The sequence below is a fragment of the Phodopus roborovskii genome, unplaced genomic scaffold (assembly GCF_943737965.1).
Source record: "Phodopus roborovskii unplaced genomic scaffold, PHOROB, whole genome shotgun sequence".
Classification (NCBI taxonomy): domain Eukaryota; kingdom Metazoa; phylum Chordata; class Mammalia; order Rodentia; family Cricetidae; genus Phodopus; species Phodopus roborovskii.
In genome coordinates, this window is record NW_026125489.1 from 13,415,238 (window position 1) to 13,437,592 (window position 22,355).

Consider the following 22,355-nt stretch of genomic DNA (forward strand, 5'->3'; position numbering starts at 1 on the left):
TACCAATGCTGAATAAGTGTTTCCACGTGAAAAAAACAAAACAAGACACCCCACCTTTTACTGTAAGGGTGAGAACTGTAAGATCAAAGCTTTTATTTAACAAAACCTAACTGACAAAGTATATAGTACAGAGATAATGAAACGAAGTTCCACCATTGTCTACTGTTTTGATTAATGCTGCTCTGTGCAGCGAATGATACAAACTGCTCTGTAAATGCCTGGACATACACACGGCACATAAGGTGGCTTTAGATAGTGCGTGGATGTCCATTGGTTTCTGGATGTCCATTGGTTTCTGTAGTTGAATGTAGACTGACGACTCTGCAGATACACCCATGAATTTTCTAGTTTTTCCCCTGTGTAACTGTCAAGGGGGCTCGGGCATGCTGACCAGAGATGACCGCGGACATTCAATGGAGGTCCATGTGTGTGCGACTGAGGCATTTTCTTGCCCCGTGCTGAGTATCAAAATCTGAAGCTTTGGGACAGACACTAGGACTTTTGAAAAGTCACATGCCTAGTCACGCTGGACAGGAGACTGCTGTCTCCTTTCTCATTTCTTCATAACCAGTATCCACCTTTCTCCTTAGGGGAGGAACTTAGGAAATAGTCTGTTATTCAAAACAAACCATAGCTCAACAGAAGATTCATCTGGTGGTTGTAGCGTATCAAACAATTGTTCCATTAACTGGCAGAGTAAAAAAATTCACATATTGAGTTCCTATAAAAAGACTGGAAAACTTAAGTTGTCTTGATTAGGGTTTCTATTGTTGTGAGACACCATGACCCTCAAGTCTATAAGAAAAGCATTTACTTGGGCCTGCTCGGTTTCAGAGGTTGAGTAGTAGTCTGTTATCATGGTGGCATGAAGGCAGACATGGTGCTGGCTACATCTTGATCTGGTGGCCACAGGAGACCTCAAAGCCCACCCCCTTCCTAATCATGCCACTCCCACTGGGGGCCAATTTCTTTTAAATGTCTGTATTTAATAAAGTAAAATCAAGTTCATGGTTACAAGGATACAATTAAAAAAAAAAAAACTAATTTCTTTTTTTACTTCTGGTTTTACAGTTAACCCACAAAGAGACCACACCTCACGTATGTATGCAAACCTAAAACTGTTTGGCTGGGACCTGTATGGACTGGGTTGGGGACTGGGCCGGCACCCCATGAGAAACTCTAAAAGCACACTATTTGTTTCACAGGTTACTACTCTGGTAACTACCCAGGAAGACCCATCTATCTACGCAACAGATACACATCTCTCTTTCTCATTGTTAAGGCAGTACTTGTGTTACTGTCTGTTATTGTTACCATTTTGGTAAAGCACAAATACCCTAATTTAGTTTTTTTGGGCTAATGCCATCGTTGGGGGGGGGGGACCTTATTCATAAGTGGCTTTGGTAAAATGTTTGAGAAAAATGTTTCAATGACGCTTTAGAACTACAAAGAGTAATATCTGCTTTATGAGGTTAAGAACACTTGCTACTCTTGTATAGGGCCTGTGTTTGTTTCCCAGCACCCACATGGCTTCTACTCCAGGGGATCCAGTGTCCTCTTCTGGCCTCAGTGCGCATGAGGTTAGACACCTATAGCCATTTTTCTGGTACCATTTCCTTAGTTAGAATAGTAGGGACTGAGAGATTTGATATAGAGTCTTGGTTTTTCTGTTTGTGGGTTGTTTTACTCTGGGAAAAAAATGACAAATAGTTGCTATTAGCAGTGGAAAATTTGTATTTGTTTCCCTTAAAACCAAACACTTCGGGTATTTTTATAATCTCGTTTCAAAAATCTATATAATTTAAAAGGTATTCCTAAAATGATGTGTAGACAAAACCTGCCTCGGACTGAATAGAGTATTTACATAGGATATGTCCATGAACAGACAAAACTCTGGCCATGAGCTTCTGAGAAGACTACTTCCAGGTGAGGCAGCTATAAACCCATCTCAAAATCCTTTACAAAAGGAAACACCTTCCAAAAAGTTCAGGTACAGACTTTTCCCAATGTTACTTTTTTCTCTTCTGCTTCTTTTCGTCGACTTCCATCTTAAGCTTAACCTCCTCTGCTGTAAGAGCGCCCAGTTTCTTGGTCTTTGCTTTCTTAACCTTTTCCTTGATAGCTGCCACATCAATCTTCGTTTCAGTAGTAGCTGCAGAATTTTATAAAAAATATGCAAATTTCAAATAAATGTTTAACAATTTAAAAGAGAACTTTAAACAAGAGATGAAATGTGCCTTCACATTTCATGTGTAATTATATATATATATATATATATATATATATACACACACACACACACACACACACATGTATATTTGTATACAGCCTTCAAATCTTAGAATTAAGGATTCTTCTGAGGGATGAAACCAGTACAAAGCTGTGCCTGGCTTTATAATCTCATGAATGGATTGGCTGTGTCTTGCTCTAACAAACTTGGGATTTACTCCCCACAGTTTAGCACTCTGATCATTTACTGGGAACAAATTTCTCCCATGCAATTGGAGTTTTACTGATTATATTCCTTAGCTATGTGTGAGGCCTGTTTCCCTCTCCATTGCAGAGATCTGCCTTCCTGAAATTACCTCTATTGACAGGCATTTGGTCAGTTCACCACCCAGACAAAAACATTCCATCTGAGAATTACTACATGCCCAATCTGATTCACAGCTGCCTAGATGGATAGAAAAAAATAAGCATGGCCTTGGCTTTACCTTTTGACAGAGAAGCAATAAACTAACCCTGTACTAAAATATAAACTTTAGCTTGGAGATTGACTGCTCCCTCCTGTTTCCCCTTAGAAGACAAAGGTAATCAGCCTATTTTGCTCGTGGGGGGGGGTTGAGGGTAAACTTTCCTGAAGGCCTATGCTGCCAGGTTTTGTTTCTTGTGCAAATTAGCCCACAGCCAGGTTTTGTTTCTTGTGCAAATTAGCCCACAGCCCTAAGTAACTGATGCTAAGTGTTTTTTCTCTTAGCAGTTTTAGTTTAGTTTATTGCTCTATGAGTAAATCTTATCTGCTTTGCTGACCCTGGGAAACTTCAAGCCTCACACGGTATTGTAAAAAAATTACTGTTGCAAAGATAGATGTGTAGGTAACCCCAAGGACTGGGGGGAAATAAAGAACATGCAGAAGAATAATTGGGTGTCAGTCAATTCCTTTCTCCCCTCAGATTTAGTTCCTTTGCTTACTTGTGGTTCCTTTTTTAACTTTTAGAAGCTGGACTTCTAAGTTTTTGATAGAAATAAATGACATATTATATTCAATTATAGTCAACTCTTTTAAGAATATTCATTAGGAAGCCAATTTCCTACCTAGTACCCAAAAAATTTAAAATTACTTTCCAAGAAAGTATTAGGTATGGTCCTAACTAGGCTTATTTTAATGTGAGAGCATGTGGTGATCTTAACAGGCCAAACTATCTTATTGGTGTCAAAAAGCTAAATCTAAATAAGAAAATTTTAAAATGATGTAACTTTCTTATAAAGGTATGGTTTTCAAACCATAAAAGTCCAGACACTGGAGGTACAGACGTTTTCAACCTCCACTCTGAGGCAACATCATTAGTGGAGCTACCCAAGTACTTAACAACTGCAATTTACTTTAACCCCCACCCCCATGTGTCAATGTTGCCTTTGGATGATTGCTCTGACAAGTGTCACCGTTCCTGTTAAGGTGAAGTATGATTAACACAGCTGGCTCTGGGTTTACATCTTTCCAGTGAAGTACCTAAACCCAGCAGGGGGCAGCACAGGGCAGAGGCTGTGGGGCAGGACCCTGAAGCCACCCTTGCTTACTTCTGCCTAGGATTGAGCTGATGAAACCACAGGGGTTTTTAGGGTGAGACAGATAGGCACTCAGGTTACTTACCGGGCTTTGGCTTCATGGCTGGCTTTTCTTTAGGCGGGATGAATGCCTTGTTTCTTTCTTCCTGCTTCTTTGTAAGAGCTTCTGCTTGCTTGGCCTAGGCCAGTGAGAAACACCTTAGTAAGCACGAGTGGTAGCAAACTTGCTGTGAATGTTGTGAGTAATGTTACTGGCCTTACCTTGATCGCTTCCATTTTCTGCCGCTTCTTCTGATTGGCCTTCAGAAAGTATTCGCCACTAGCCAACTCCTTGTCGATCTATTAGAAACAGTATTCACAGTTAGGCAATTCCCTTTATCTACATTATTTCTGATCTAAGAAGCCATGGTGTGCTGGGGTAAAAAGTGTGGAATCAATACTCTAATTAGTGGGCCACTAACACAAACATGGAAATAGGACAGTGCTGTTCATGAAACACAAAACTCATTAATTCAGGCAGGACCAAAAGTCAGGGTTTCAGAAGAGTGAAAGGAATCAGGTGAGTTTGGAAGAGGGTGAGTGGGTGGGACTTGAGACTCCAAGAAGGTGGTAGAACATGACTCAAAGAATGGAAGAAGCTATGGCACAAATGGACAGTGACAGGACATGAGACAGCTGTGGGTGTGCACGCCTTTGGTCCTAGCGCCCAAAGAGACTAAGGTTCTAAGAAGGAAGCAATGAAGAGAGGGGACCCAAACAAAGTCACTGTCCTAAGTCTTAGCATGAGGAGACTGATCCACGAACAGGTAAGGTAAAATAAGCCACTCACAGTCACAGAAAGGAAAAAATGATTGTATTTGCTACCGTTCTTCCTATACGGGTACCGAGGGGCCCTAGAGTCAAACCCTGAGCTGTCTATGGTGAAAAGTCAAACTTACTGCACTCCAGCACTGTTCTCCATCAGCACTGTCCTCCCCCCCCCCCCCGGGCAGTCCTGGGGCGGGGGGTGGGGGGGGTCTCAGTGGCAGAGGGCTCCTAAGGTTCCCGACACCTTTCCTGTGGCACAGCCTGTTGGCTAAGCCAACACTACTGCCTAGTCAAAGGCCAAGTGCTCCAGCAGTGGGATTACAGGTGGGCACCATTAGACACTAACAGCCAAATGAACAAATAACCCGCACAAAAGACATTTTCATCAAGTAAGTTTTTCTATAATAAGCCATATTAGGCTGCAAAACAAGCCTGAGAAATAAAATAACCAGCCGATAGAATGTAATTATTTAGCAACAAACATTTTAGAAATTATTCAAGTGCATGGAGATTTTCTGACGGAATATTTAAAAACATGTTGGAATAAAAGGAAATACAGGATGGGTGTGGTATAGAGCATGCCTTTAATCCCAGCACCTAGGAGGTCAGCCTGAGCTAATAAATCCCAGGACATTTAGGACTGTGTAGAAAGACCCTGTTTCAGAAAGACCCCCATTGCATTGCAAAGAGTGGAAAACAATATAGCAAGCCTTGTAGGAAGCAGTACTGAGAGGGAAACTTACAGCAATACACAGCAACCTTAACAGAGTTAAAATAAGCAACTCAATGAGCCATCACCAAGGCTTCAAAAAGCAACAAATCAAACCCAAAATCAGGGGAGAGAAAGAATACAGAAATAAAGACCAAGGAACAATAGGGCGATGACCAAACGGCTATATTAGCCAAGAAGGGAGGACAGATAAACAATTAGGAAAAGGGGATATTAAAACCAGTACTCACTAAACACAGAAATTCACTAGCAACCATTACACAGTTGCACGTTAACTACAGAATTTGAAGGAAAGAAAATTCCAGACATCTGAACAAAATATAAATGAAGATATTAAAGACCTGTCAAAAAGTCAGTAATAGGTCTCCTGATAGAGAAAAGCTCAGGACCAAATGGCTTGATTGCTGAATTTTTAAACTTTTAAAAACTAATGTCAATTCTCACACCATTCCAAATAAATGAATTCTTTCCAAAATCATCCTATACAGGCAGCATCATCCTGAGAACAAAACCAAAGACATGACAAAACCATACACTAATATCCCTGAAAAACAAACACCACAATGTAGGACCAACAAGTCAAACCTAACACCCACAAAATACTTTGATCATGCTCTTTTCATTCAATACTTGCAAAGATGGCTCTTCACACATCAACACATGTTAACATTGAAGCAGAATGAAACACAAAATCATAGTCATCTCAATAGATACAGCAAAAGCAGTTAATAAAATTCAACATAAAACTATAATGAGAAGCCCAGAGTAAACATCATACTGGAAAACTCAGACTGTTCTGTAAGGTCAAGAACTAAAGATGTCCACTCAGAATGATTTTATTCAACTTAGCACCAGAGGTTGTAGCCAAAGCAACTGGGCAAGAAATCAAATTACCTGTTTACAGATTAGTTAATTATGTAAGGACTCCGTCAAAACGCTATTAAAACTGATGCATGAACTCCTTAGGGAAAAAGATACAAAATCAGCATACAAAGTCATTAGATTTATTATTGGGGTGTAGAAAAGTTAAAGTCAAGGGTGTCCAATCTTTCCATATTACAACATGACCCCCATCTACAATGCAGTGGGCCACATTTATGGCTCTCCTAGGAAACATGTCCAGCAGGGACTGGACTGGAAGCAATCTTATTAGAGCTGCACAATGAAAAGTATATAAACACTAATCAAAGAAACTGAAAATGCAGAACGATGTTCATGGATTCGAGGAATCAGTGCTGATGAATGCCCACATTACACACAACGTGTAACGTCAATGCAATTGATGTTCTTCACAGATGGGAAGAAGCTATCCTAAAGTTGACAGGAAGCACAGATCTTAAATAGCCAAAGCAATCATGAGAAAAAGGAGAAAAGTCGGAAGCACCACAATTCCTTATTTCAGGACTTCCCACAAAGTCGTACAAGTCTACAGCATGATACAGTGGCACCCAGGCCCAACTCTAGGTTCCCCTCTGGTCTCTTTCTCCCCTTCCCAGAATAGGTGCCCCTGCCTGGCACCCCCATTTTCTCACTATGATCTTCACTCTAATACCACCCCTGGCCTTTCCCTGGAAACTCCAAGCTCAGGACTGAACAGATGGTAGCCAGAAGATGGTTTAAGTTCCTATCAGAAAGGACTTAGTAAACATTGACTATTTTACAATACAGGCAAAGAAAGAAAGATCCCAGGTAGGTACAAGTCATATCCAAGCAGGAAGGATGGATTAAGTTGGGGGGGAGGGGATAGTCAAAGAAATACTCTTCTGATGGCCTCAAACATTCCAGCTCTGTAGGATGCCAACTGGTATTTGCCCCGTATAGGAGGGAACTCAAAGGTGACAAGACTGCTACACAGTTAGGCCTAGCAGAGGTTGGAGACATGGATTTTTAGTGACTTTAACCCAAAGATAGCACTTTTCTTCACTGTGATGTTTTGGCCTAAACTTTAAATTTGAGTTTTGCTGGGAGGTTGTAGCTAAAAGAAAAAAGGTACATGAAAAAAGGATGGGAGGAAAGGAATGGAAATCGGCCATGAGTGTAAAGGAAAGAAACAGAAAGAAGGCAAAGAGGGAAGGGATCCAATAATGCAGAAACAAATAGATGGAGTTAAGACTTTAAATGATACCGTACATAAGCAAAAATGTTAACTCCCTGGGCTACTTTTACCTATAGAACACTAGCTGCCTGGTACCACTCCCAAAAGTTTCCTTACAAGGTGATGCCTGCGTCCCAGCCCCTCGCTGTGAAGCTCGTATGTCCTGACACAGGCACACCCACAGCCACCCTCAACTCTCAGTGAGGTCCCAGAACAGCTCAGCATCTGTGTTGGCAATTACCCATCACTAACCTGACTTTCAGGCTGCGGAGGAGGGAATGGCGTGTACTCCTTCTTAACACTCTTCTTCTTCGGCTCCTTGCGTTTATTCACGTTTTTGTGCTTAAACTGTGGCAAAAATCTCTCCCAACTCTGTGATCGCAACTCGGAATCTTTTGCCAACTCCCGTTTAATCATCAAGGTCTTCAGGAGCATACATGCAAATAACAAATGAATTTTAAAATTTAATGTTTAACACATTGCTTCCAGAAAGTAATGGTCAAGTTACTGCCATGGTTGGCCAAACATCAGAAACTGAGAATCTAGATTAAACATGAAGATGAAGCTCTGTTCTCCTGCCATCATTTCAAAGTTCAATTTAATAACAAACTGGTCTTAATTAGCAGGCGTGCCCCATGGGCAAGACACTTCAGTAGTAACTGAGGTCAAAGAGGGAAAGCCTCAGTAAGTTAAAATCACTTTTACCCCAATCTTAGTGACTTTTCAACTTTATCAAGTTTAAGTGCATTCCCTACAAGCTCTCAGCATAGCCCACGTCCTACAGCTGTGTTGTCCCCCACGAGCTTTCACCACAGCCCATATCCTATAGCTGCATTCCAGCCCAATCAGTGACTCTGCACACACAGGCATACAACAGGCCTCTCCCAAAAGGGGCTTCAATGTGAGCATTAAATCTCAAAGGAAGCTTTGATGCAACCTGAGGCAGGATCCAATTGACATCACCTACAACCAGTTCTGAGAGGCATATTTGAATGCATTAGAAGACTACAACTAAAAGACAGTATCTCCTTCCATAGTTTATACAAGGATGATACAAGGACCAAAGGATGGTGATTCTACCCTGGTTCACCCAAAATAGCTTTGCTGCCTGTCTCTGTACATGTTTTCACAGAATATTTAATTTTCAAAAGCAATCTGTGAAGTTGGAATGATAATGTACAATCAACACTTACTTTAATGTTATAAATTGGATGGATGTTCTTCATGGTATCAAGGACTACTTTTCGAACCTGAAATTTACAGAAAAAAAAATGAAGTAGTCACAATGATTTCTAAACAACTGGACAGAAGAGGACTAACCTAGTATAAAATATCCTATGGATCAGAGACTAATCACTACACTGGATATAACTTCTCAATTGTTCTGAGTAGAGTCAACCTTTGCAATCAAAAAATGTTTCATTAATGTCACAAACAACTAACACATTAGCCAGTACCCTAGAGGTAGTGTTTAGAGGAAAAGAACTAGATTGAGTCAAAAGGGGAGGGTTCAAACCTTGGGACAGGAGCTATAGCTCAGTAGAAGAGTACTTGTCTATCGTGTACAAGGCCTTATTTGATTGGCAGCTCTGCAAAAATAATACTAAATTATTATTAAGAGTCAATTAATATTCCCATCTCATCTTTAAATCTGTAAAATGGAGATAAAACTATATCATCAGATCTAAGAATTACATAAAAATTTCAAAAACTTTTAAAGCCGTAAAATATTTGATATATTTTTTATTGTTCCATTAGAAAAGATTAGGCAATTTATGAGAACAAGGCCAACAGAATTACTACTAAAAATGTTCCAGGATGGAGACAAACTGCACAGTCAGATCCAGCTCAGAACTGTATGAAGAGAACCTGAAAGATGTGCTCTGTGGGTATTCTCAAAACAGTTGACAACTTACAGAACCCAGTCATGACCACACTACAGCATAAGCCACCTGGCTTGAAGGAAACTTTTCAGAGTCTGACCCCTACTGGCTGCATGCATCACTACAGAACGAGGCCTCTGCTCAGTATTCCAAATGCTGCCCACATGTAGGGACACCAGGGACTCTCACATGAGCTACTAAGACGCGAACTACCTTTTTTAAGTCTTATGATGGGATGGGTGAGATGCACAACCTAACTCAGGAGTGATGACATCAAGCAGGAGTGATGACGCCCAAGTTACGTGGCATACAATTTACAAATGAGAAATCTAACAAACCTCATCCTAAAAATACAAAATGATTACAAAACATTACCAACCAACAATTATATTACTACCAAATCACTTCATTTTTGTCTGGTGAAAATGTCAGGTCATCGTGCTCACCTCCTTCAGGCCACTGAAAGGCCCAATGGCGGAAACTGTATTCCCCTGAACCATGACGTAACAGTTTGTTAGGAGTTCCAATGCCTGCATCAAAACAGCAAATTCAAGCTCAGTGCACAAAAAGTCAATTCAGATATGCTCACACGCCACCGACAACTAGTAAGTACCTTCAATGTAGATCCTTTGGGACCAATAAGCCGCTGTCTTCTTTTAACAAATCTTTCTTTATTTCTCACTAGAGAACCGATTTTGATGATGTCACATGCAACATCATCCTGAAGTATCCGTACTGCCTTTTAGGAGAGAAAAGAAAAAAGCATCAACATTGTTCTTTTCCAAGCCCAGGCTAATAAACTCTAGGCACAAACAGGAAAACTCAAAGGAGGAAGGGGGATGGGGCAGAGATGGAAAGACGGAAAGACAGTATTACAGGCCGATGAACAAGCTCCCATGTTTCCCTCAGACATGGCCCACCTTGTTTTTTGAACAGAGCCTCTCACTGGTCTGGAGCTCACAAAGTTAGCTGTACCCATGCACGTGCATGTGTGTGCACACACACAGACACACCCGGCCCCAGACACACCTGTTCAAATGAAACACTCCTCGCCAAGAGTTTAATTAGGTCTCTGGCCCTAATGATGATGTAAGGATCAAAGGTCTTCTTCGTCGTACACACAGTCATGCTACCCTCAATCAAGTCCAGTGTTGCTTTAACATGCTACAAAAAAGAAGGAAAAGAGTCAAAAGTGGGTTTAACTTTTATCAGTACAGAGCTGCTCCCACCCATCTGCCAATCTCTCTGCCCTTCAGCTAACAAATCCTCACTCTCACTCCTACACTGAATGAGCTGGGCAGTTAAATACAAATAATGAGAACTTGATAAAAGTCATACTTGACAGGAGATAAGAAACTGAAGTAGCTGGAACCAAGACTGAGAAATGAATTTTCCTTTCAAATCTCTTTCTACCTGGTTAAGGGACTAAATACGGAACAAACGATCACAGCTTCATGAAGAAGCAAACACAAAGATAAACAGACTCTCCATAGCAACCCAGATGTCTTAAAAAAAAATCTCTCTGTACATGTGAGGGAGTGTGCACATTCATGCACATGACATGTAGGGGCCAGATCTCAAGGCCCTGTGTGCTCCTCAGGCACTGCCTGGAGCTCACCAACTAAGTTAGTATGTCTGGCCCACGAGTCTCAAGTCTTGTCCCCACGCCTGGCTGTTTACATGAGTTCTGGGGGATAGAACTCTGGTCCTAATGCTTGATTACAAACACTTTACCAACTTACCTATATCCAACAGCCCCCAAGAACTACATTGTAACAGAGCAAAGCAAAATGCCCTTTTCTGGCACATTCAAGAAGGATCCTGAATTATGGTGATTATGAACATTTCAACACCACTGCCCCAGAGACTTCTCAGCAGGAAATAGGGAAACACTACATCAGCAGATCAGATCTTGTTTAAAATGAAATTTGAAACATGGTTGGCTAAAACTGGCCAAGTACATGGTAACCATCACTGCCTGGAAAAGGCATTGGAAATCTAGATGTCACAAGTGATTTCAGACAGTCTGAGGTACCTCTTAATTATGAAAAGCAGAGGCATTTCTCAAAGTATTTTATTATGCACAAAATTAAAAATAAGAACTGTAAGAATACAGTTTACCTACATTCCTTTAAATATCAAAGGAACCAAACGCAACTGGTCAGGTACGTCAGCATCTCTGAAGCCAGAATCCACCAGTGCACACAAACTTCACTGACAGTGAAGACAAAAGTAAAACCTGAAAAGAAGAGTTAAAACCAGCATACATGTTCATTCAAGGCTTTCTGCACCAAAGGCCAGCACTCCTTCAGGTAAGCCTCTCTGTATTTCGGGAACAAGGTTGCAAAGCTGCTTTCCTCCAAGAGCCCTCTGGGATTGTCCTCTTTGCAGAAGGCTGGTTCCTTCCAGCCATCAGGGACAGTGAGGAGTTCTGCCTCATCTGCAAAAGAAAGCATTCCACATCACGTGTTAATGGTCTTCCAGACACTTTGCGCATGTTCTATGCACACCTTCTTAAGCTCATTTTCTTTCCCGCTGGTTTCCACGTTATTCAACAACATGACCACAACCCTGACATCATCATCATCATAGCATCACTATACTGTATCAGACCATCTGAATACAATGCAGTTGCCTCAGCAAAGCAAGTCCCTCAGGGATAGGGACAGTCTTCCTTGTATCCACTCTAATTGGCATGTATTAGCAGACAACAATTAAGACACTTTTACTGCACTATATTATGGTTCAAATGCCCTTTTATCACTTTAATAATAATCTGACTTCCCCGGTATAAAACCTTTGCATGTTGTAAAAATTATAAAAGTGGAATGTGGTGTGCAATGTCAATTCGAAATCACTGTGATAGAATTTTAAGTTTCCCAAAGAGTTTCCAACACACATTTTAATGAATAAAAGAAAAACTACTGTTATTATTTCTACTTTATAGGGGAAAATATTCAATTCAAAAGGACTAAAGGACGTAAAAAGGGACAAAAGTGGAAACAGCCTAGAACACTGATAACTAAACGAAAACACCTCTGGAGAGCCCTGTATCACTTCTTAAAACTCACTCAAATCCAATAGCTACACATAGTTATACTTCACCCAACAGTTATCAAATAAGAATCACAGTTAACATTTAGTTCATTAACATTTAGTAAGATTTAAAGAAAATATTACATCTATCCTTCAAAGAAGTGAAAGATGGTTTCACAAGAGGAGGCACAATAGTCCCTGGACACGTGATACTGTGCAACTTCATCAGGGAAGCCCAATGAAAGACAATGAGATACAACTTGTCTGCGAAACAGCACATTTTCAAAACAGAAATAAGATTACTATATATTTGGAGCAATGAGAAATCTCACCTCTTAGTGAGCCATACTGGAGGGTACAGCTTCCTTAGCTTCCTTACCATAGCTTACTGTATGTACCCTCACACCGTGAGCCTAAATAAACCTTTCCTTAAAACAGAGAACCCTGGCACAGCTCCTCCTGGGAAGAACACAATTCAGTTTCCAACCCTATGTCCCCTTTAAGAACCCTTGGGTCTTAGCAGGAGACTTGTGCAAAGATGTTTACGACAGCAAGCAGTGGGCGGGACCCAAATGCCCACCAAAGGGAGAATTTAAAAGTGTCCCAGCGAAAACAAAAACATCACACCTACAAACATCACCTTGGTTAAATACCCAAAGAGAAGCTAAAAGACAATGCAGGCATACGGGTTCCTTCATTCTGCTGAGGCAAAACGGAAGCACTGTGTTGAAAATGACAATGGCTGAAGGCAGCGGCAAACTCGAATGATTCAGACCAGTTACTCCGGGTACCATTAGGGAAAATATCCCCTGTGATTGGCATATGGGAAACTTGTGAACTCTTCCTACGAGTCTGACTGTCAGTTCCTGGGGCGTTGGTTTGATCTTTTACTAATATCTATACTCCCTGCCATACTTTACGTTCTTAAGTTTTTAAACGCAACAATTAAAAAAGCATAACCTATTTCTTGGCGAACTATTTTCATATTGAAGGCAGGTTTAAAAAAAAAATTACAACGCACGAGACCAATCCAACTCCGGCATTACAAATCAAACTATAGACTGGGCTGTGCCATCTAGTAATTTAGCAATCCGATAAAAGTTCTCACAAACTTCCCACCTCGCTCCTCGGGTACATACACAGCATTCTCTCTCCCACCTGATCCCAATCGCCATCCTCTCCAGCACCTTCCATCACCCCCAGAGCGCCGCAAAGTGCCGCCTCGCCTTCCGAAAGGTCCTAGTGCCCACGCCTTTGCCGGGGACAGAATGGGACAGCACGCAGTCCGGCCAGCTCTGCTGGTCGGGGGCGGCCCCCGGGTACAAGCACGGAGTCAAACACATGCCCGGCGCGCTCAGCACCCGCAACTACCAGCAACGCCAACCGCAGGCGCAGCAGCCTACGGGCGGCTTCACCCGCGTCCTCGGCCAAGCAGACCGCAAGGCGCTGCTCCACGGGCCACGGGCCACCGCCTCCGCCTCTCGCGCTGCCTCACCTTGGTCCTCGCGCCTCTGCTTCTGCGGGCGAGAGTCACCCTTTCGGGCTGCTCTGGCAGGCTCCTCCGCAGGAGATGCCATTGCGAAGTTGCTTCCGGCGGCGGCGGCGGCGCCGGAAGTGGAACTGCTCTCTAAACCCGCCGGCTCACAACGTCGGAGACGCAAAAATAAGTTCCGGGGAATCCAGACCAGAGAGGCGTGGTCTCTGCGCGGCACGCGCGCGTAGCCAATGGGTGTGGGTGTGAGAGGGTGGGACGGGACACTTGCTTCCCAGGGTGCACTGCAACCGCGGAGGTCCACAGCAAGCTGGGAATTGTAGTTCTGTCCGACCAAATAGCGACGTGCAGCAACAGGATAGTTTATTTCTAGAGACCCCGCAGAAATGGGAGAAAGGGAGAGAGGGAGGGGGACGGAGCGGTGGAGAGAAGGAAGGAAGGGAGGGCGGGAGGGGAGATAGAGAATAACCATAATTAATCCCAGCACTCGGGAGGCAGAGGCAGGCAGAAGTCGGTGAGTTCGAGACCAGCCTGATCTACAGAGTTAGTTCCAGGGCTACGAAGAGGGACATGGTTTCGAAAATCAAATATATATACATTCGAGGATTATTGTGAGTCTCTCACCTTCCAGACTGATTTTAGGAGTCTTTTCAAGATTAATTATTTGTTTTGGTTTTATGAGACCTGGTCTCTCACCATGTAGCCCCCACTGTCCGGGAACTTGCTACGTAGACCTGGCTGGCCTCAAAGTCATAGTGCCCTGCCTGCCTCAGACTCCAGAATACTGGGATTAAAAGTGTGCATCACCACACCCAGCTTCAACCTTCATATTTAAAATCAATTAACTCATCTTTCCAAAGATATGCATTCTTTCAAAATAGTATAAATAATGTAAGAATATGAATAATTAATAAGTCTAAGGCTCTGTGGGTCATCTTTTAGAGATGCTTTCATATCAATACTGTTAGCCACACTTCCAAAGGAAAATATTAGAACCCAACAATAAAATTGTTCCAGTTTCAAATGAGTTATTCTTTCACATAACTAAAAACAACAACAAAAATCAACAATGCTGTCAACCAAGCATCTAGATATGAGCTAAAAACTAGACCTGTATGTCTAGAAGGTGAGTGAATTAAAAAAAAAATATTTTACTTGCATTACAGGAGTCAATAATCTTATAGCATCTGGTATCACAGCCAGGAAAAGGGAGGGACTAACTCTCCACATGAGAAATGAAAGCTTCTATTTAAAAATAAATCTAACACAAAAGATGAATACATTAATTGAAAATTAACATTAAATATAACTGTATACTGAAGACTATAAAAGTTGTATGTTACACAATTTTTGCCCTTGATGAACATAATATGATTAAAATATAGGAAGGTACTATGATGCTAGTAGTCACGACAATAAGTAATATAAAACTAAATGAATCAAGAAACCTTTACATAAAGTTGAAAGGCTGAAAGTTTTCCTCAATACATATGCATATTCTCATTCAGATTAAAAGTTAGCTAGACTTTTCTATTATGGTTTAAAGGAGAGAGTGCTGACACATGCTTGGTAAAACAGAGAAAATTAGTATAATAGTTCAACTGCTTGACACCAGTGTTTCTCAACCCCTTTAGGGGTCAAACAACCTTTTCATTGGAAAAACCACCATTGGAAAACAAAGATATTTAGTTTATAACTCGTTGTAGTGAGATACTCACTCTGTCTGCACCTGTTATACTGACCACGCCCATTAGGGATGGGGGCAGATGTGACCTGGGGGAACTAGGTCTGAAGTAGTGGTCCCAGAGCACTCTTTTGCTTGCTGGATGGAGACAGAGTATCCAGAGGCATCCTTAGGATGGGAACCTGCTGGTGTTCATCTGTCTCTGTTGTAAGTTATTTCTCCTGAATGAAAATCTATTCAGCCTATCTGTGTTTCCCGATCCTTATTATTCCATGATAACTCATAACAAAGAAAAATTACAGTTGTGAAGTGGCAACGAAATTAATTTTATGGTTGGGAGTCACCACAACATGAGAAACTGTATTAAAGGGTCTCAGCATTATAAGGGTTGAGAACCACTGGCTTAGACTACATTTTAAACAAATTTGAAGGAAATTTTTCTGTATCTGTATACAAACTGATGCCTTATATTGCAAAGCTTTATAACATTAACCTCTGAGGTGCATTCAACTGTTTCTAAGGATCAACCACAAGTCGCCTATGTTTGAAAGACTCTGAACTTTGTGCCTCTCTCAACAGCTGCTTTTCACATATAGAGATGTTGATCTGGATTCCTTTCCTGGAAAAGGGCTAAGGGCCTCACTTCAACTTCTTCCAAGCACTTTCAATTCATATGCAGAGTTTCAATAAATGCCAAAAAGTCCTCTAAGGTCAACTTAGAAGATTAGAAATTCAAAATGATTGTCAGATTGACAACATCACGTGCCCTCTATAATTTTCATCTAAATTTTAGTGAGTCTATTACTTGTTTATCAGAAAGTATTAAATCAATAATTTAAAAGGTTATGTGCTGCTGACCATAGTGGCCTGTACTTCCAGTACTTGAGAGATTGAGGCAGGAGGAGTACCTCTACAGAGTGATTTCCAGGCCAGCTTGAGCTACACAGTGAGATCCTGTTTCAAAAACCAAACAAGCCCCAAAAGGAAGTATATATCATAAGAAATCATGTCAAAAAAAATAAAAGATATGAAATTTGAGAAGATATTGGCAACACACTGATTTGACTAATATTCCTGATTTGAAAGTAAATAAAAGAATATAGACCATTGAACAGAAAAAGTATTCACAGGAACTTAACTGGGCCAAAGTTCCCATATATTTATTCATGTATTGCTTGAGATGTTCCTGTGTCTCTTTGAAGTTTACATTTACAGAAGTGAATAGACTTCAGAAGTTGAAGACTGAATAGAACAAGAACACTGACCATTCCCTAGCAAGAAGGAATTCTGCTGCAACCAGCTCTCAGGCCTCAACTACATCTGTTTTTCTCAGGGTCAGCCAGCCATCGCACCATGACCATTTTAGATTTTTACAGTCCTTTCTGTGGGTAAATGCACATTTATTAGATAGACGAGTCCATGAGACTATTTCACACATGATGCTCACTACTGCAAAGGTGTTCAGACTTCAAAATGAAAAATCACCTCTTGCTGGACAGTGGGGGCACACGCCTTTAGTCCCAGCACTCAGGGGGCAGAGGCAGGCGGCTCTCTGAGTTTGAGGCCAGGCTGGTCTACAGATTTCCAGGATAATCAGACCTGTTACACAGAGAAACCCTGTCTCAGAAAAAAAAAGCAAATATATACATAAATAAATAAATCACTGCTTGCCTACCAGATTGGCCAAAAGAAAGCATAACAAAATACTGCTAGAAAAAGACTATTTGCAAACACTTCTAGTGGAAATGTACATGGTTCTCAGCATTCCTGCAAAAACAATCTAGCATAATAAAGTGTGCCCATCTGCCACTGTAATCCCCCAGGAAAACAACAAAAAGAAGCAAGCACATCGAAGGAACAAATTGTATTAGATCATTGGCCCAGTTTACACTGCACTTGGGTAAAGCCCAAGAATTTGTATCCCCTATGACAAGTAACTATTGAGCTAAAATGTCAATAGCTCTACGTGGAGAAACACTGGCCTGAACCTCTAGGATTTGAGTCCACTACAAAGGGCCAATAATGCTTATATCTCAAGCAAGCATGCCATGCAGAGTCAGTTTCCACTCTTCTGTCTATAGAAGAAGAACTTATATCCGAATCAGGTTCCCAGTTAACTGTTCATTTCTCTGCTGTACTTCTTTCCAAAAGTGTCACATTTCTTCTTTGACAGTTTCCTGTATTTACACTGTGTCTCTAATAGGCCAACTCCAGCTGCCCCTTCTTTCTCACCCCGGGACAACCCCTCTCATCATCATGTCCTTACTTTTTGTTGTAATCCACTGAGCCCATTAGTGCTTCCTGCTAGAATCTTGTTGGCTTCACCTGTGCGAGCATTGTGTGGGGAAACTATAGCAGCAGTGATGTTACTAGTGGAAGGGCCACATCCTGTCGGAAGGCAGCACTTTGCAGTCAGCACTCTTGCCTACCTGCCAGCGCGCTCACACTCTTTCTGCTCCTAGTCTGTGATATTCCCTGGGCCTTGATGGGAATGCATCAGTTGCGCATTCAACAGTCACTTCATCTCAGCACTTGGACCAGTTATGAGTGTCACCACTGTGTTGTACCACTCAGGGGCTCCTCTGGCCAAGTGACAGAGCAGCAGTAAGCTATACATAGCCATAAATATTTGGAAGGCGTATCTATTTACCTGCTCTGTTTCTTGATGGGTAGCCCTGATCCATTTCTTTCAACTCTGCCTCCGTCATCTGGGATTCAATGGCCTGTTATGATTAGGTTTTCTCCTCGCCGTTCTGGTCCCATAGTTGTGCCAGCCCCAAATAACACACAGAGACTCTGTATTTTCTATAAAGCTGTTGGCCTGTTACTAACATTTCTTATTGGCTGGCTCTGTCTTAAATATTAACCCATTTCTATTAATCTAAGTATTTCTACATGGTCTCATCTTACCAGAGAGAGGCCCCGGCATTATTCTCTCTATCCTCCATCGCGAATTTCTTCCCTACTCCTTCCAGAATCTTCCTTATCTCCTAGTCCCACCTATCTTGCTTTCCTATTGGCCAACAGTGCTTTATTCGTTAACCAACACGAGAAAGATTTTTACAAAATGACATCTCTCATCAATGGCCTGTTTACCCAATGGGACTTGTAAGTAAAGGGGATGCTTGATGTCTCAAGACAGTCATCATGGCTTGAATATTAGCCTCTCCAGGCTCTAGATCAATAAAACATTCATGTCATCGGGAACTTAATCCACCCTCACCCACTTCCTACAGTTTTTCTTTCTCTTTGTGCTGGCTTTCTTTGATAAGCAACAGCTTTGATTTAATGTGCTGTTACTCATTCTCCCTGAAGGAGAGCTGAAACACATTTCTTAATACTAGGTTGTAACACAGCAGCAGCAGGTTTTTAAATGCCAGCATGAATATTCAAGATTTAATCTGTGGCACACGAGGCACATTGACATTACTGAGAATTGTTTTATGTAAAAAGAACAAACTACAGTGTCTTTTTTTCTATACACAACACAGGAGGAATATATTTGGAAAAGCAGATCTTCGGTCACTTGTTAAATTTGTATGTGTCTCCCCCCACCCCCACATCCTTTATCGAGGTGATTGCAAATGGCTGGGGATAAAGTGAAATTTTTACAGGAAGTATTTTAAACAGTGCATATATATTTAAGGAAACCGCTTCAATGTAGTAGTAAACACTCTAGCTGCCCAATGAAACTCCTGATGATGTACAGATACATGGGACAAGGATAAATATGGGTTATATATTTTACTCTGGGAGAAGTCACTTACATGAGAAACCAATGACCCACAAGTTCCTGCTCCAAGGATCCACTCCAGGCTATTCGCTGTCACCCAGCCAGAACCAAGAGAGCAAGCCACAAGGATTGAGCCAGTAAGCAGCTCCCCTCCATGGCTTCTACATCAGCTCTTGCTCCCAGGTTCCTGCCTTGTTTGTGTTCCTGTTCTGACTTCCTTTGGTGATGAAGAGTGATTTGAAAGCATAAGCCAAATAAACTCTTTCCTTCACAAGTGGTTTTGGTCATGGTGTTTCATCAGAGCAATAGTAACCCTAACTAGGACAGGAGCCGTACGCCAAAGATAAACCCTTCCTTCTGTGAGTTACTTTGGTCATGACATTTTATTACAGAAACAGAAAGAAAGATAAGTAATACACTGTCCTTCACTTGTTTGTAGAGAATGCCTTGGTTAACGTTTCCAAAGTTTCATTTTGTTTCATTGTCTTTGTTTTTAAGAGCAAATAAACCTTCACCTTCCCTATACTGGTTTGAACGACAATGGGCACCCATAGGCTCTATGTTTGGATACTTGGTTCCTAGTTGGCAGAACTATTTGGAAAAGATTAGGAGGTGTGGCCTAGTTTGAAGTTTCAAAGGGTCACAATTTCCTAGGGTGCCTCTTGCTGTTTCTGCTTCCAACTTGCAGATCAAGACATACGCTCTCAGCTGTTCATGCCGCCATGCTTTCTCCCCACTGTCATGGAGTCTACCCCTCTGAAATCATAAGCCAGTTGGTGGCTTTGTTCTATAAACTGCCTTAGTCGTGGGGTTTTGTCCCAGCAATAGAAGAGTAATAAGACAAGGTCTCAAGGTTTTGGTGTTAATGAAAAAGTTCTCCCTGAATCTCATTTGACTTTGTGGAACACAGATGTTTAATAAAACTGAAGAATCATTACAATGATAATTAGTCATACTTTAGAATAGATGAGCATGTGTCTGGAAGTAGTAGCTTGGCTGGAGGGTTGCTCCACCAAAGCAATGTCAACTACTTCAGTAATGGAAGTCAAGTGTGGGAAGGGTACAATATCAATCTATCCACACACAGCTTGACTCTTGCAGCCTTGTCTGGGATATATTGGTACATAGTCATAGTACTCCCAAGGTAAATAAGCAGGTAACCCAAGAAGACACACCCCATGAATATGATATATACCCCTTAAATAAAGCTACATTTTGTGTATGTTCCTTGTCACTTCTCACACCAAAGAACTCAGTCCATTTCTCCCATCTTTGTATCTGGCCAGGCTCCAGGACTTAATTTAGACCAACTGAATGGTGTAGAGATGGCTCTGCTTAATCCCAAGTCAAGACTTTAGAAGAACCAGTAGCTTCTGCTTCCTCTCCCTTGGGATGGAACCTCAGTGTATGATGCTCAACCATGCCAGGACCACCTCCCTGTGAGGAAGCACAAGCTAGCCACGTGAAGGAGAAACAGAAGCGTCACAGCTGAGACTGGGGGTCATGAGTGCGAGAAGGAGCATTCCTAAATCTTAAACATCTTTACATAGGCAGACTACATGGAACTATCCAGTTCACATTGTATAGATTCTTAATAATTTAACATTACACTGTGGGATATTTTTATATAGCAATAGTGTTTGGGGACCATCAAGAGGGACAGCAAGAGAGACCTTGACATGTTAGAAATGAGTGTGTGTGTGTCCCCTTTCTCCCTGGCTTCAGAGAATTCAGTCTTGCCCTGCTTGCCAGCCCCAGACAATTAACTTTTGCTCTCTCAATCAACTGTGTGATTAGCCACTGACTCTATGCCTTCTCTTCAGTTTCTGACCTACTAAAAGCCTGGTCTCTTCAGCATTGAATAAGTACTTGAACCCAGTGTTTATACTTCTCTTGGTCCCTTCTCATCACTAGATTTCTCTTTTAGAGAAAAATGAGAGAAAAAAAGGTAACACTTTGGTGAACTGGAGTGCATTGATTCCATTTTAGAATGTACAAATGTTAACTTCTTCAGAGCACTTATGAAAAAAGAACATGCATGTGTTTTCTTTCTTCTGTAGCTCTCTTATACATAGTAAGACCACCATGACTATAGCAACTCTTATAAAGGAAAGCATTTAATAGAGCTGGCTTACAGTTTAGAGTTTTAGTTCATTGTCATCATGGTGGGGTGAATGTTGGCAAAAATGCAGACATGGTGCTAGAGAAAGAGCTGAGAATTATACATCTAGATTGGCAGGCAGCAGGAAGGTAGTGAGATGCTGGGCCTGGCTTGAGCTTCTGCCACCTTAAAGCCCACCCAGGTAACACGCTTCCTACAACAAGGCTATAGCTCCTAATCCTTTCAAACAGTGCCACCCCCTGGTGACCAATAATTCAAATCCATGCATCTATGGGGGCCATTCTCATTCAAACCACCATACCTGGGTTGCTATATACTCTCATTATACACTCACAAGTCACAGTATGAGCCGTGTCTTCCCATTATGTGTTTAGTAGCCCAGCTTTACTAATAATGAAATTGATGGCAATGTGGTTTGTTTTCTACCTTATCAACTTTGGGAAATAAAGGCAGGCTGTAACAATATTGGAAGGGGGCAAAATGATAGCCTATATTACCTATTAGTACAGTTTGAGACAGAAGGCTGCTCCTGGGCTCAAAGAAAGGAAGCCTGGACTGGGAAAGAGATTGGGAAGTAGATACTTTACCATCACCGTGTAATTTCTAGAGGGCTGTAGATGTTCATTTCCTCCAAACCAAGGGCATGATTAAGTTTCTAAGTGGAGGATCACTCTGCTAACTAGATGCAGTGGTGTACATCTGTAACCAGCTACTTTGGAGACTGGGGCAAAAGGGTGACTTTAATCTGTGAGCTTAAAACCAGGAGTTTGGGGCCATCATGGGCAATTTAGCAAGACTCATGTCTCAAAATAATCAAAACAAAATCAAAGCCCACTCTTGTTTCATAAATGGTTCTTATGAGTATCCATAAGGGTGGGGTCCGGGGCTGCTTGTTCTAGTTTGGGTTACTTTTGTTGTTGTTGCTTGATGAGTTTGGGGTTGGTTGTTTGTTTTGGCAGGGTCTTACTACTTAGATCAGGCTGCTCT

General features: G+C 41.6%; 2 protein-coding genes across 2 annotated transcripts in view; one reads left to right on the top strand and one right to left on the bottom strand.

Moving 5' to 3' along the window:
• Glipr1 (GLI pathogenesis related 1) overlaps positions 1–1,360 on the top strand; it is a 27,557-nt gene extending 26,197 nt beyond the window's left edge. Inside the window, exons 5-6 of the mRNA XM_051176257.1 lie at positions 1,072–1,098; positions 1,206–1,360. Of these exons, the coding sequence (XP_051032214.1) occupies positions 1,072–1,098; positions 1,206–1,360 (182 nt within the window). The remainder of the gene's footprint in view (positions 1–1,071; positions 1,099–1,205) is intronic.
• On the bottom strand, positions 79–13,914 carry Krr1 (KRR1 small subunit processome component homolog). Its single transcript, XM_051176256.1, has 10 exons — positions 13,833–13,914; positions 11,569–11,741; positions 10,331–10,465; positions 9,915–10,040; positions 9,748–9,831; positions 8,612–8,668; positions 7,671–7,841; positions 4,048–4,125; positions 3,872–3,965; positions 79–2,152 (listed from the first exon to the last, which is right to left on the bottom strand). Exons 1-10 carry the CDS (start codon positions 13,912–13,914, stop codon positions 2,010–2,012), a joined length of 1,143 nt encoding a protein of 380 aa, XP_051032213.1. The 3' UTR covers positions 79–2,009.
• Between the last annotated feature and the right edge of the window lie 8,441 nt (positions 13,915–22,355).

Bases quoted from the DNA above. Each gene is read 5' to 3' on its own strand.
- Krr1 (XM_051176256.1), bottom strand. From the start codon at position 13,914: ATGGCATCTCCTGCGGAGGAGCCTGCCAGAGCAGCCCGAAAGGGTGAC. The intron at 7,842-8,611 runs GTAAGTGTTGAT...ATGCTCCTGAAG, and splicing joins ATCCAATTTATAACATTAAA to ACCTTGATGATTAAACGGGA. The intron at 4,126-7,670 runs GTTAGTGATGGG...TGTTTCTAATAG, and splicing joins CTCCGCAGCCTGAAAGTCAG to ATCGACAAGGAGTTGGCTAG.